Raw genomic sequence first — 12,397 nt, 5'->3', positions numbered from 1 at the left:
AATCACCATCCGTTACATCATTAGTTTTTGATGTAGTGTTCCATGATTCATTGTTTGCATATAACATCCAGTGCTCCACGCAGAACGTGCCCTCTTTAATACCCATCACCAGGCTAACCCATCCCCCCACCCCCCTCCCCTCTAGCACCCTCAGTTTGTTTCTCAGAGTCCATAGTCTCTCATGGTTCATCTCCCCCTTCGATTTCCTCCCCTTCATTTCTCCCTTCCTTCTCCTAAAGTCCTCCATGTTAATCCTTATGTTCCACAAATAAGGGAAACCATATGATAATTGACTTTCTCTGCTTGATTTATTTCACTTAGCATAATCTCCTCCAGTCCCAACCATGTTGGTGTAAAAGTTGGGTATTCATCCTTTCTGATGGCTGAGTAATATTCCATTGTACATATGGACCACATCTTCTTTATCCATTCACCTGTTGAAGGGCATCTTGGCTCTTTCCACAGTTTGGCTATTGCGGACATTGCTGCTATGAACATTGGGGTACACATGGCCCTTCTTTTCACTACATCTGTGTCTTTGGGGTAAATACCCAGGAGTGCAATTGGTGGGTCATAGGGTAGCTCTATTTTTAATTTTTTGAGGAACCTCCACAGTTTTCCAAAGTGGCTGTACCAATTTGCATTCCCACCAACAGTGTAAGAGGGTTCCCCTTTCTCCACATCCTCGCCAACATTTGTTGTTTCTTGCCTTGTCAATGTTATGCAATCATCTTCGAAAGTAGTGGTTCTCACCCCTGGCCACATGCTGGATCATGGGAGGAGCTTTTACAACTCCCAATGACCAGCGCACATGCCAGACTAAACAGGACCCAGTGGTAGACGGGACACAGAAATGAGTTTTCAAAGCTCCCCAACATGCAGCCAAGGTTGAGAGCCACTGACCTGAAGCTGTGCTGGAGCTGGCCAGTGACGTTGGTGGGTAACCACCTGACCGAGAGGTGTGCCTTCCAGCAGCTGCCTTTGGAGAGTTCTGCCCTCCCAACCCTCCTACTCACCCTTCAGCGCTGGCCAAGTCTGGCCCACAGCAGCCTCAGAAAATGTCAGGCAGGAAACTGGGGGAGACCCAGGACCACTGCTGGGGGAGCAGTGCGGGATTGGCAGGGGCAGGGCCGTGGGGAGAGGACCGCCTCTCTGCTTCTAGTTCTGCAGGAGGCCTGTATCTTCCCTTTGTAAACTTCAGGAAGGAGGGGGCGCTAATGTCCCTTCCAGCTGGACCCCATGGATCCCCTCATCCAGAGAAGTCCAGGGAACATGGTCTGAGGGCAGGGAAAAGGAAGAGCTATGTTGCCCGCACCACCCCCCCACCCCCATCCTCCATCGTTCTCGGGTGCAGAGTCCAGACTAGCTCTTGCCCTGTTCCCAGCTTTACTTCTGGGTTTGAGCCCAGAGCCTCCATGGTTTTGTCCGAGTCCAACACTGATCCCGGGAAAAGCAGGCGGGTGAGAGCAGCGACTTAATGTCATTGGGGGAAACAGCTGCACAGGAAAATCAACCGGGGGTGGTTTCTCAACCAAAACAAGTATGAGTGGACCCAAACTAAGTCTTCAGGGCATTTTCCTCTCTCTGGCTTGGAGGACGTGGTCCAGGCTGCATTACTCACAGGGCTTCAGGATTGCTCAAGACATTGTCACTGGCCACGGGACCTCATCCTGTGACCCTGATGTCAACATGAGACTTTCCAGATCTGTATCCTCCCCACTCCTCCCGGGTAGCCTGTGTCCCAGACTGACCCGACCTCTACCTGGCCAGAAAAGAAAAGAAGAACAATTCTGTCATTCAGTGGTGTTTCTTGGATCTGTCCCTCAAGCCAGTATTCCTCCCAGGGCTCGTGGTCTGAGTCCAGCCCTGAGGCTCAGGACTGGGAGTGCAGGAGGGGTGTTGGGCAGTCTGTGAGACACACAGCTAAGAGCCCTGGGGAAGTACTTAATGGCTCCTTCTGGTGGTAGAATCAGGAGAGGTTCGCAGGGACTTGCTCAGAATAATCGGGCTTGCATAACTGAAACTGTGGGAAAGGACACTCCCGAGAGAGGGAACCATGGGTGCAAAGGCACGGGGGCACACAGGGGCTGCACGTGCACGTGGCCGTGTGTAGCTGCAGCAAGAGATAGGTCACGGATGAAGGCATGGACCGGACCATGAAAGGCCTTGAATATTATCTCAAAATACTGATTCCTCTCTTCTGAGGAGTGGCTGAGGGCCAGAACAAGTGACTGGATGCTGAGTAAGACAGCTTTGTCTCCATGAACTCTGCTTTCTCCCTGCCCCCTGGCCGTTGGACCCCCACATCCTGGTGAGTCCTTGACCTCTCCAATTCTCCCCTCCTCTCTGTAGGCCAGACCCTGCCCTCTCTAGCATGGATTGCTGCCGGGGCTAGACCCCTAGCCTCCAGAACTTCTGGACATCCAGCCACCAGAGTTGATTGCACATTAATACTTCATTCGGGGATCAATGGACATGGGGGCACTCTGAGGATCAGGGAGGGAGCATGGCCATTCAGAGAGGTCATCTTTCACATCCCTCATCTTCAACTAAGAGGACCACACATCACTCAGATGCAGAAAGACCCAGCCCCAGGTACAAATGCCTAACACAGCACACGGGGTCATTTCAGGTGCACAAAAGCTGGTCCTCACCATCCAGCAAGTTCGTTGAGGACTCTCAAGCCAAAAACTGCTCACATGAAGTGGTTGGAATTTGGGGATTTAGAGAGACCTGGCGTCACAGAAGATCATCAGCTGTAGACACACTGCCCCGGGGTTCAGATTCCGGTCCTGACAGTATTGTGTGACTTTGGGCAAGTTATTTAACATTTCTGTGCCTTATTTTCTTTATCTGAAAAGCCATGACAATGGCACCTGCCTCAGAGAATTTGAGAAATAAATGAGATACGGAATATAAAGTACCAGCCTTAATGCCGGGCATGTAGTAGGCACCTAATAAATGATAGCTATTACTGTGATTGCATTTCTTGGGCAGTTTTTAGGCTCTTGAGGCTGAGCTCTCCAAAAGCCCCACTATTCATTCTTTAGAGTTATGTTAGTATTAAACGGAAGCATGACAATTAGCAGATTCACTACTCAGTGAACAGTTTTTGAGACCCTACCGCGTGAGGGGCCCTAAACTAAGGGCTTCACGTGCATTCTGATTGCTGTCACCTTATTAAGGCTGCGGAAACATCCCTAAGGGGCATCCCTCCACTTGCTGGGCCCATCCCTGGGGAGGATCCAAACACCGGCCAGGCTGCGAGCTCTGTGTAAGACACACCTGTCTTTCACAGTTGAACTGTGAGCTCGGAAACCGCCTCCTGGACCCCCCTGGCGGGAGACATCAGACAGAGCGGGTCCCATTGGATGGGCGCTGGAGGGGGCCTTGGCCGGGAGGGGTCTCCCCTTTCTCCCCAAGAGCGCTCTCCGGGGGGGGTGGGTGGCTGGGAGTGCTTCGCACGACAGGAGGGCGGCGGCGGCGCGGATTTCCAGCGGCCTCTCTTTGCCGGCGGCGCGCCGGACTGGCCCTCCCCGCGCAGTGGGCGCAGTGGGCGGATCCGCTCGGGAGCCGGGAGCCATCCGACCCGCCCGCGGGGCTGGGCCCGGGCTGCACCGCCCTCCTCGCGGACCCGCCCGCCCGCCGGAGGGGAGCAGAGCCCCACGCGCGCGAGGCTCCGGGATGAGTAGTGCCGCGTGCGCCCCGGGGCAGAGGGACAGCCAGGCCGCCCCGCCCTGGCCCAGTGATTGATCAGCAGCCCTTACCGAGCCTTTTACTGGTTCGCTTGGATGGGAATTAATTCTGGGATGGATAAATAATGCATTGAGGTTGGTGTAGTCCAAGGCAAGTCGTCGGTCGGAAGCAAGGAGTGGGAGCCCGAGGGAGCCTCGCCCGTAAAGCCAGCAGCCATGGGGGCCCGAGCCGGGCAGGAGGGGCAGTTGGGCCAGAGGAAGAGAAAAGGGAAGTGGATGACAGCATGATCGGCACAAGGACTCTGGACTGGCGGCTTCTGGAATATGCTGAGCCCAAAGATCAGGCAAGCCAGGAGGGGTAAGTCCAACTTCCTGAGGCGGGTCTGGGCACAGTGTGTGTCTCTTGGCTAACACGTGCAGACACTTAGCGTGCAGGCACTTAGCCGGCTGCTACACTGGGGGTCAGATGAGGTAGGCATTCCAGACGCATCCTCCTGATTGACATGCCTGCCTAGTGAGGCTCCTGGGGCCTGTGGGAATCAGACCTGAGACGCAAAAAGGCAATGGCCATTTCAGTGCTGTAGCCAGCGTGCAACCCTCACCCCATCTTCTGTGTTTTGCTGAGTTCCTGAGTTGCTCAAAGTGACCAGGTGACAACTTGGGGAAAACTTTGTTTCTTTACTAAAAAGGACGTGCTTAACGCTCATGATTTGCCCCAGCAGCCAAGACACAAGTGGCCCTCACTAGGGAGGGCCATGTCCTGGCTTCCGGAGACGGCCAGGTCCAAGGGAGAGTCCTCACTCCTGTGGCCTGGGACGGTGCTCAGTAGAGCCTGCAGGAACTGCCAGGGCTGGGCTGCAGGAAGCAATTCAATTCCTCAGGCAGGCGCTCCCTGGGAGGAGAACTCCCCAGAAGCCGCACAGCCTGGACATGAGAGTGCTGAGGGCACAGACCTGGAGATAAGTCAGAGATGGGAGTCTGGAGAACCTTGCAGGATGATCTTGCGGGACTGGGCTAGTGCCCCAGCCGGCCTGTGTCCCTGCAGAGTGGCCTGGAGACTCAGGACAAGTCCCTGGACTAGGGACAGCATCCAACTTATTGGCCAGTGTCATTTTAGTTAAGAACATCTGTCTTTTGGGCGCCTGGGTGGCTCAGTTGGTTAAGCGACTGCCTTCGGCTCAGGTCATGATCCTGGAGTCCCGGGATCGAGTCCCACATCGGGCTCCCTGCTCGGCAGGGAGTCTGCTTCTCCCTCTGACCCTCTTCCCTCTCGTGCTCTCTCTCTCTCGTTCTCTCTCTCTCAAATAAAAAAAAATAAAATAAAATCTTTAAAAAAAAAAAAAGAACATCTGTCTTTTAAGAAAATAGAAAGTGTCTTTTCAGGTGGCCAGTGTTTACGGAGGGCTGAGCTTCCCTTTGAGCAATGAGTTATGAGGACAGGTGGTTTGGGGGTGGGTGGGACATCTGCCTGCAGAGGTTGGAAACAGCATGTCTTGCCCAGTATGTGTGTGACAGGGACCCTCCAGCCTCCCATTAGCTCACAGGCAACCCACCCATCTCATTAGCTACTAACGGATGACTGCGGGGTGGGCTGGCCCTCCAGAGCATGGTCACGGCTGTCGGGACCCCTCTGTGGGGTGCTCCAAATGGGCAAATCACCTGCGGGCCCAAGTGGGCAAAAGCAGGCTGTGCATGGCTCTGCTGAAGGCTGGGAGTGCAATCTAGTGACCACATAAAGGGATGGGCCAGGCCATGCATGCCCTTTAAGAAAACTGAAGTCTACCCTCCCAGGCCTGTCTAATGCACTAGTCACTGGCCAGATGTGGCTCTTGAGCCCTTGACATATGGCTAGTCCCAAATTGAGAAACATATGCACTAGATTCTGTTGACTTGGCAGAAAAAAAAGAGTGTAAAATATCTTACTAATAATTATATTGAGAACAGGCTGAAATGACAATATTTTGGATATGTTGAGTTAAATAAAATATTATTAAATTTAACTTCACCTGTTTTTTTACTTTCTTATAAAGCAGCTACTAGAACACTGATAATTACAATTACATATGTGGCTCACATTATATGCCTGTTGCATAGTCCTCGTCTAGAAAGAAACCAGGGCTTCAGCAAAGGGGCTCTCAGGAAACCAGCCTTTGAAATCCCAAACTTCTCACAAGCAGTTGCCCTAGGTCAGTGGTTCTCAGCCAGGAGTAATTTTGCCCCGCTTGCCAGGGGGACATTTGGCATTGTCTGGAGACATTTTTGGTTGTTCCAACTGAAGGGCCCTATTGGCTTCTAGTGCATACAGAACAGGGACACCGCTAAACATCCTAAAAAGCAGAGGACAGGCCCCGCAACAAAGAATTACCTGGCCCCAAATGTCTATAGTGATAAGGTTGAGGAACAGTCTACTTAATGATATTATCTGGTTGGATATGTTAAAAGATGACATTTATGGTGTCGCTTGTCAGCTAACCACTTACCGCAACAATGTACGATCATAAACTGTGATAAGAAGCATTCTGGGAGCATATACTACAAATGTGGCATCCAGAGGAAGTAAGAGGTCCTTGAGCTGTGAGCTGGGAAATGGCAGGGACCTAACTAGGCAAAGAATGGTGGAAGGACAAGGCCACCTTGCAGGCGGGGAGCAGCATGCGCAGGTACCGTGGGAGGGGTGGGGCGCTCCGGAGCAGGAGGCTGGAGCTGGGGGCAGGGAGGGGCAGCAGGCACAGCACGAGGCTGGAGATCAGGCTGGGAATTGGCTCATGTAGGGTCAGGCTTGCAGCTTGTTAAGGAATAATTCTCCCTGGTGACATTTCTGGAGAAATACCAAAATCCTGCGTGCGTGCGTGCGTGCCTGTGTGTACACGCACGCGCGTGTGTACCTTTAAGTAATTGGGCTGTGGTAGAAGTGGTAGAAAGAAGAGCTCAAATCAAAATTCATCCCCCATTGAACCTTTTAGAAGCAGGGCAGGATACATGTTATAAACAGAGCAAGTCAGAGTATGCAATCACAGCCCTTGGTATCCAGATACTGCCTTGTCCAGGCTGCTCCAGACCATCCATATTCCAGATAGACTTCCAGCCTACACCACTACGTGGATAGGCTGGGTTGCACGAAAAAGACTGGGGTTCCTTTCTGAGATAGTTAATAAAATCAGCCTCAGCCAGCTCAAAAGCCTCTGGGGTCTGGCCTAAAGGCTGCTGTGCAGATAGGGACTTCCCAGGGACCCTTCCTCAGAGCCATGTTGGCTGTTAACTTCCAGGAAGGCCCCCATCGAGGCCAGCCCTGAGGGAGTATGCAAAGGCTGCGAACACCCTGAAAGCTGTCCTCAGGTCTCCTTTCTAAGGAGGGGGAGATGTCAAGATTGAGAACCTCCCACAGAAAACCCTATTGCCACTTACCTGCATATAGAACTAGTTTGATCAACTGTCATGCCCTGACCAAACTCAATTTCCAAGAAGTTAGAGGCAAAACAGGCAGATGTCAATATATGGACACATACACACACACACACACGAAGATGATAATTCAAAAAACAGGCACCCAAACTAGCTACAAGTAGCTCAAAATAGGCCAAATTCAAATAGTATGCTTGGTTTTAAGTGCATCACACTATTCAGACTGATTTCAGGAAGTTGGTCCAGATTGGCTCAAATCAGCATACACTGGCCCTTAATACAATAAGTGTTTTTAGCTCACCATTGCTTTCTTAGGACCAGTTCAGACTCATCCTACCTAGTCATGGCCTGTTGAAGCCAGTCCAGGCTATTTGGAGCCAGCTGCGGTTCCCTGCTCCCCCTTGGCTCAGGAGGGGGTCTCCTTCCAGAGACCCTTTCCTATCACTTTGCCCCAGCAAGCTCTTCCTCCGCTGATTCCCATTTCCACATTCCCAGAGTAGGACTAGAAGAGACAATTTACCCCTACCCTTGCCAATTTTCCCAGAAAAAAAATAAGATAAATTCACTAAAACTCCTTGAATGTATTACATATACAGTGGAGCAAATCACAAGTCCATGTGCTTTGTGACACTGTGAAAGTTGCAATTTCTTTTTTCAAGATAGAAAATAAAAACATAAGACAGGTGCCTTCTGTCCTGGGAATAGGAGAGGAGGAGCAGTGGAGGCTCATGCCATACCCTCAGGCCCACTACTGCATTCTGGGCATCCTATGCCCTCCACGCTCCCTCCTCTGCTCACAGACCCCTGCGAGCACCTGGTTAGAACCAGACCTGGTTCCCCATCTCTCCAGCCATAGTCAGAACAGAGCCCTGGAATACTTTACCTTGATGCAGCCCCATCTGGCTGGGATTGTTTCCCTTTCTGAAATCCCACTGTACTAGGACTTAGGTCTTCAGAGACTGGTATGTTCTGTCAGTCTTGATAGAGGCTTATTGCTCTGGCCTTGCCCTAGTCCACAAGGATGAGGGATGGGGGGCAGCCCTGTCGCTTTATCTTCCGAAGAGCTCTTGACTAGGCCTGTCTCACTTACCCCAGCCATCATCATCTCTCACCTGGACTTTGGCAATAAGACTGCCTCCCACCCACCCTCATCCATTCTCCATTCCAAAGCCAGAGCTAACCGTTTCAAATGTAAATCCAGCCATACATTCACCTCCAGCCTCTTCCCCAACTTGGAATCCTTCAGTGGCTTCCCCATTGCTCTTAGGGTTAAAATCCAAAGTCTTACCAAGGCCCACAAGACCCCTCTTACAGTCTAGCCAGTGGCTACCCCTCCAGCCTCCTCTCCCTCTCCAGGCTCCAGCCACACTGGCCTTCTTCCTGTTCTTCAACTGTTCCATGGGCCTCCTACCACAGGACCTTAGCACACCATTTTCCCTATCTGGAATGCCTCTCTCTCTCTCTCTCTCTCTCTCTCTCTCTCTCCCTCCCTCTCCCCCCTCTCCCTACACACATGCATTCCTTGACTCCTACTCACCCTCCAGCTCTCAGTTCAAGTGTCACCAGCCAGGAAAGTCCTCCCACACACCCCAGTCTAACCTAGGTCCTCTGCTGCAAGCTCTCCTTTCTTTACAGCATTTACCTTGGATGATAGATATACACTCCCAAATGGAATTATCTGATGGGTATCTGTCACTCCACTGGACTGAGTTCCAAGAGGGCAGGAACCATTTCCGGTTTTGAATATCATTATACTTCAAGGCCAGGCACCTGAAGGAACTCAATACATACATTTTGAATGAATGAATGAATGAATGGTAGGGAAAACATTAGCCTGGGAGGCTGAAGAGCCATCTCTTCCCTAACTGGTCCAGGTCCTTAGGAAAGTCAGCCCCCCGCCCTTGACTGACTTATATATTGCAAATATTTTCCCAGTGTGTTGCTTGCCTTTTACTTTTCCATTAGGGTATTTTTCCCCCCAGATGTACATCAGTTTTTAACTTTTATGTTGCTATTCTATCAATATTTTCTTTCAGAGTTTCTGCCTTTGTTTAGAATATTTCAAAAATAAGATTGATGTTGCTATTAAGGAGGCTCCTTCTTTTAGAGGAAATCATGGAACTAATGGGCCATGCTATAGCAGTTTTAGCTACCTTTCCTAGCAGGAGTATCAGTGTCTTGGAAGCCTTGATGAATGGGCAGAGCCTGGTCAGTACTTTGGGGATGGAGAGAGAAAGCTCTAGAAGATGAAGTACTTTCAGCGACCTCATTGTTCTTGATTTTCCCCACAGGAAAGTAAGCCATCATATATTATGTGTCTTCCATGCTCTAGGAATTAATTCTCGTAACTACACTATGATGAGACATCAGTGCTCCCATGTTAGCAGGTGTGGAAAGAGCATCACGGGGGCCCTGCCAATAAGGGGCAGCATTCGTACTCACGTCTGTCCAATGCCAAGGCTTCTGACCTCTCTCCCTGACCCAAGGCAGGGATCCACACCAGCCAAAGACCCCTGACGGTAGCCCTGCATGTCCCCAGGAGGGCTATCCATCCTTTGAGTCTAAGATGCAGTGATGTATTTTTATTTTTATTTAATTTTAAGTTTAAAAAATTTTTTTAAACCAACATGCAGTGTTATATTAGTTTCAGGTGTACGATATAGTGATTCAACAATTCTATATGTTACTCAGTGCTCATTGCGTAAGTGTCCTCTTAACCCCCTTCACCTGTTTCACTCATCTCCCTTCCCACCTCCCCTCTGGCAACCACCAGTTTGTTCTCTCTAGTTAAGAGTCTGGTTTTTTGTTTGTCTCTTTTTTCTGTGTTCATTTGTTTTGTTTTTTAAGTTCCATGTATGAATAAAATCATGGCATTTGTCTTTCTCTGACTGACTTATTTTACTTAACATTATACCCTCTAGATCCATCCATGTTGTTGCAAATGGCAAGACTCCATTCTTTTTTATGGCTGAGTAATATTCCATTGTATATATATCACATCTTCTTTATCCGTTCATCTATTCATGGACACTTGGGTTGCTTGCATATCTTGCCCTTGTGAATAATCTGCAATAAGCATAGGGGTGCACATAGCTTTTCAAATAGTATTTTTACTTTCTTTGGATAAATTCCCAGTAGTAGAATTACTGGATCATATGGTAACTCTATTTTTATTTTTTTGAGGAAACTCCATACTGTTTTCCACAGTGGCTACACCGGTTTGCATTTCCACCAACAGTGCACAAGGGTTCCTTTTTCTCCACATCCTCTCCAACACTTGCTTCTTGTGTTTTTTATTTTATCCATTCTGACAGGTGTGAGGTGATAGCACATTGTGGTTTTGATTTGCATTTCACTGATGATCAGTGATGTTGAGCACCTTTTCATGTGTCTGTTGGCCATCTGTATGTCTTCTTTGAAAAAATATTCATGTCTTCTGCACATTTTTAATTAGATTATTTGCTTTTTTTTGGTGTTGTGGTGATATTTTTAAGAAGATGCCCACTGAATATGAACACATGGAGATCAAATTTAGACAACTGTTGGAATATTTAAGGTTGAATTATTAATATGTAGTAGAAAACTAAGCAAATGAAAAAAATAAGACAATTATGAACTCGAGGGAAAGCAAAAGTGATGCATGAAAGGAAAAATTATTATAGTATACTACATAGCTCAATTGGGACTAGCAATTACATAGTGCAAATTAATAATGCAAATTTGGCAAGTTGAGCAAATCTAAATTACAGTATAACTATGTTGAGAGGATGGAGTGGGTGCTTATGTGTGGTGGGGCCAGGGGAGTGAGAGAAATAAAATCCTCACTTTCCATAGTGACAAGTCAACAAATAATACTGAAAAGAGAAAAATCAAGAAGTGATTTGGCATAAAAACAAACACATAGGTCAATGGAACAGGATAGAGAGCCCAGAAATAAACCCAAGCGTATATGGCCAATGAATTTATGATGAAGGAGCCAAGAACAGATGATTGGGAAAGGCTAGTCTCTTCAATAAACGGTGTTGGGAAAACTGGACAGTCACATGCAAAAGAATAAAACTGGACCATTACCTTATACCATATAGAAAAATCAACTCAAAATGGATTAAAGACTAAGTAAGACCTAAAACCATAAAACTCCTAGAAGAAAACATGGGTGGCAAGCTCCTTGACATTGGTTTTGGTGATGAGTTTTTTTAATTTGATGCCAAAACCAAAGGCAACAAAACACAAAAACAAAAATAAATGCAGGACTACACCAAACACAAAAGCTTCTGCACAGCAAAAGAAACATCAACAAAATGAAAATGGGAAAAACTATTTGAAAATCATATATCTGATAAAAGCTCAATATCTAAAATATATAAAGAACTCATACAACTTAATCAAAAAAAAATAAAATCCAAACAATTCTATTTAAAAATGGGCAGAGGAACTAAATATAGACATTTTTAAGACATACAGTCACCAACAAGTACATGAAAAGGTGTTCAACATAACTAATGTCAGGGAAATACAGATCAAAACCACAAGAGATACCACCTCATAACCTGTTAGAATGGCTATCGTAAAATAAACAAAAAAGCCCAAGAGATAACAAGGATGTGTTGTCTCCAGTGAGGTTGTGGGGAAGAGGGAACCCTGGCATACTGTTGTTGGGAATGTAAATTAGTACAGCCACTATGGGAAACAGTATGGAGGATCCTCCAAAAATTAAATATAGAACTACCATAGGGTCCAGCAACCCCACTTATGAGCCTATATCCAAAGGAAATGAAAACAGGATATCAGAGGGATCTCTGCCCTCCTATGTTCATTGCAACACTCGTCACAATGGCCAAGACATGGAAACAACCTTAAGTGTCCATCAGAGGATTAATGGACAAAGAAGATGTGGTGTACAGATAGGTACAGTGGACTGTTATTCAGCCATGAGAAAGAAATCCTGCCATTTGTGACAGCATGGATTGATCTTGAGAGCATTGTGCTAAGTGAAGCCAGAGAGAGAAAGACAAATACTGCTGTGTGGTATCACTTATAAGTGGAAACCAAAAAAGGCACTCACAGAAACAGAGAGTAGAAAAGTGGTTGCCAGGGACTGGGGGGTGGGGGGTGGAGGGCCGAGTAGGGAGAGTTTAGTAAAAGGGCATAAACTTTCAACTACAAGACGAACAAAGTCTGAGGATCTGATGTAAGACACAGTGACATAGTCGGTGACACTGTATCGTGTAATTGAAATTTGCCAGCAGAGTAGAAGTGCTATGTACTCCCCCGCACAAAAAAGATAAAATATGTGATGT

At 47.9% G+C, this 12,397-nt stretch overlaps 1 protein-coding gene across 9 annotated transcripts in view; it reads left to right on the top strand.

The window, feature by feature from the left end:
• ARHGAP22 (Rho GTPase activating protein 22) overlaps window positions 1-12,397 on the top strand; it is a 172,338-nt gene that overhangs the window by 29,149 nt on the left and 130,792 nt on the right. For 2 of the 9 annotated variants that reach the window (XM_027594586.2, XM_027594574.2), the window contains exon 1: window positions 3,663-4,053. The exons of the other annotated variants lie outside the window; for them this stretch is intronic. In XM_027594586.2, coding sequence (XP_027450387.2) covers window positions 3,980-4,053 — 74 coding nt within the window. In that variant the 5' untranslated portion in view covers window positions 3,663-3,979. Of the gene's footprint in view, window positions 1-3,662; window positions 4,054-12,397 lie in introns of those variants that run through there. 9 annotated transcript variants of the gene reach the window in all.

This window comes from Zalophus californianus, chromosome 15 (assembly GCF_009762305.2).
Source record: "Zalophus californianus isolate mZalCal1 chromosome 15, mZalCal1.pri.v2, whole genome shotgun sequence".
Lineage (NCBI taxonomy): Eukaryota > Metazoa > Chordata > Mammalia > Carnivora > Otariidae > Zalophus > Zalophus californianus.
The sequence above is the reverse complement of the archived record's forward strand: the minus strand, read 5'-3'. Positions and strand labels throughout refer to the sequence as shown.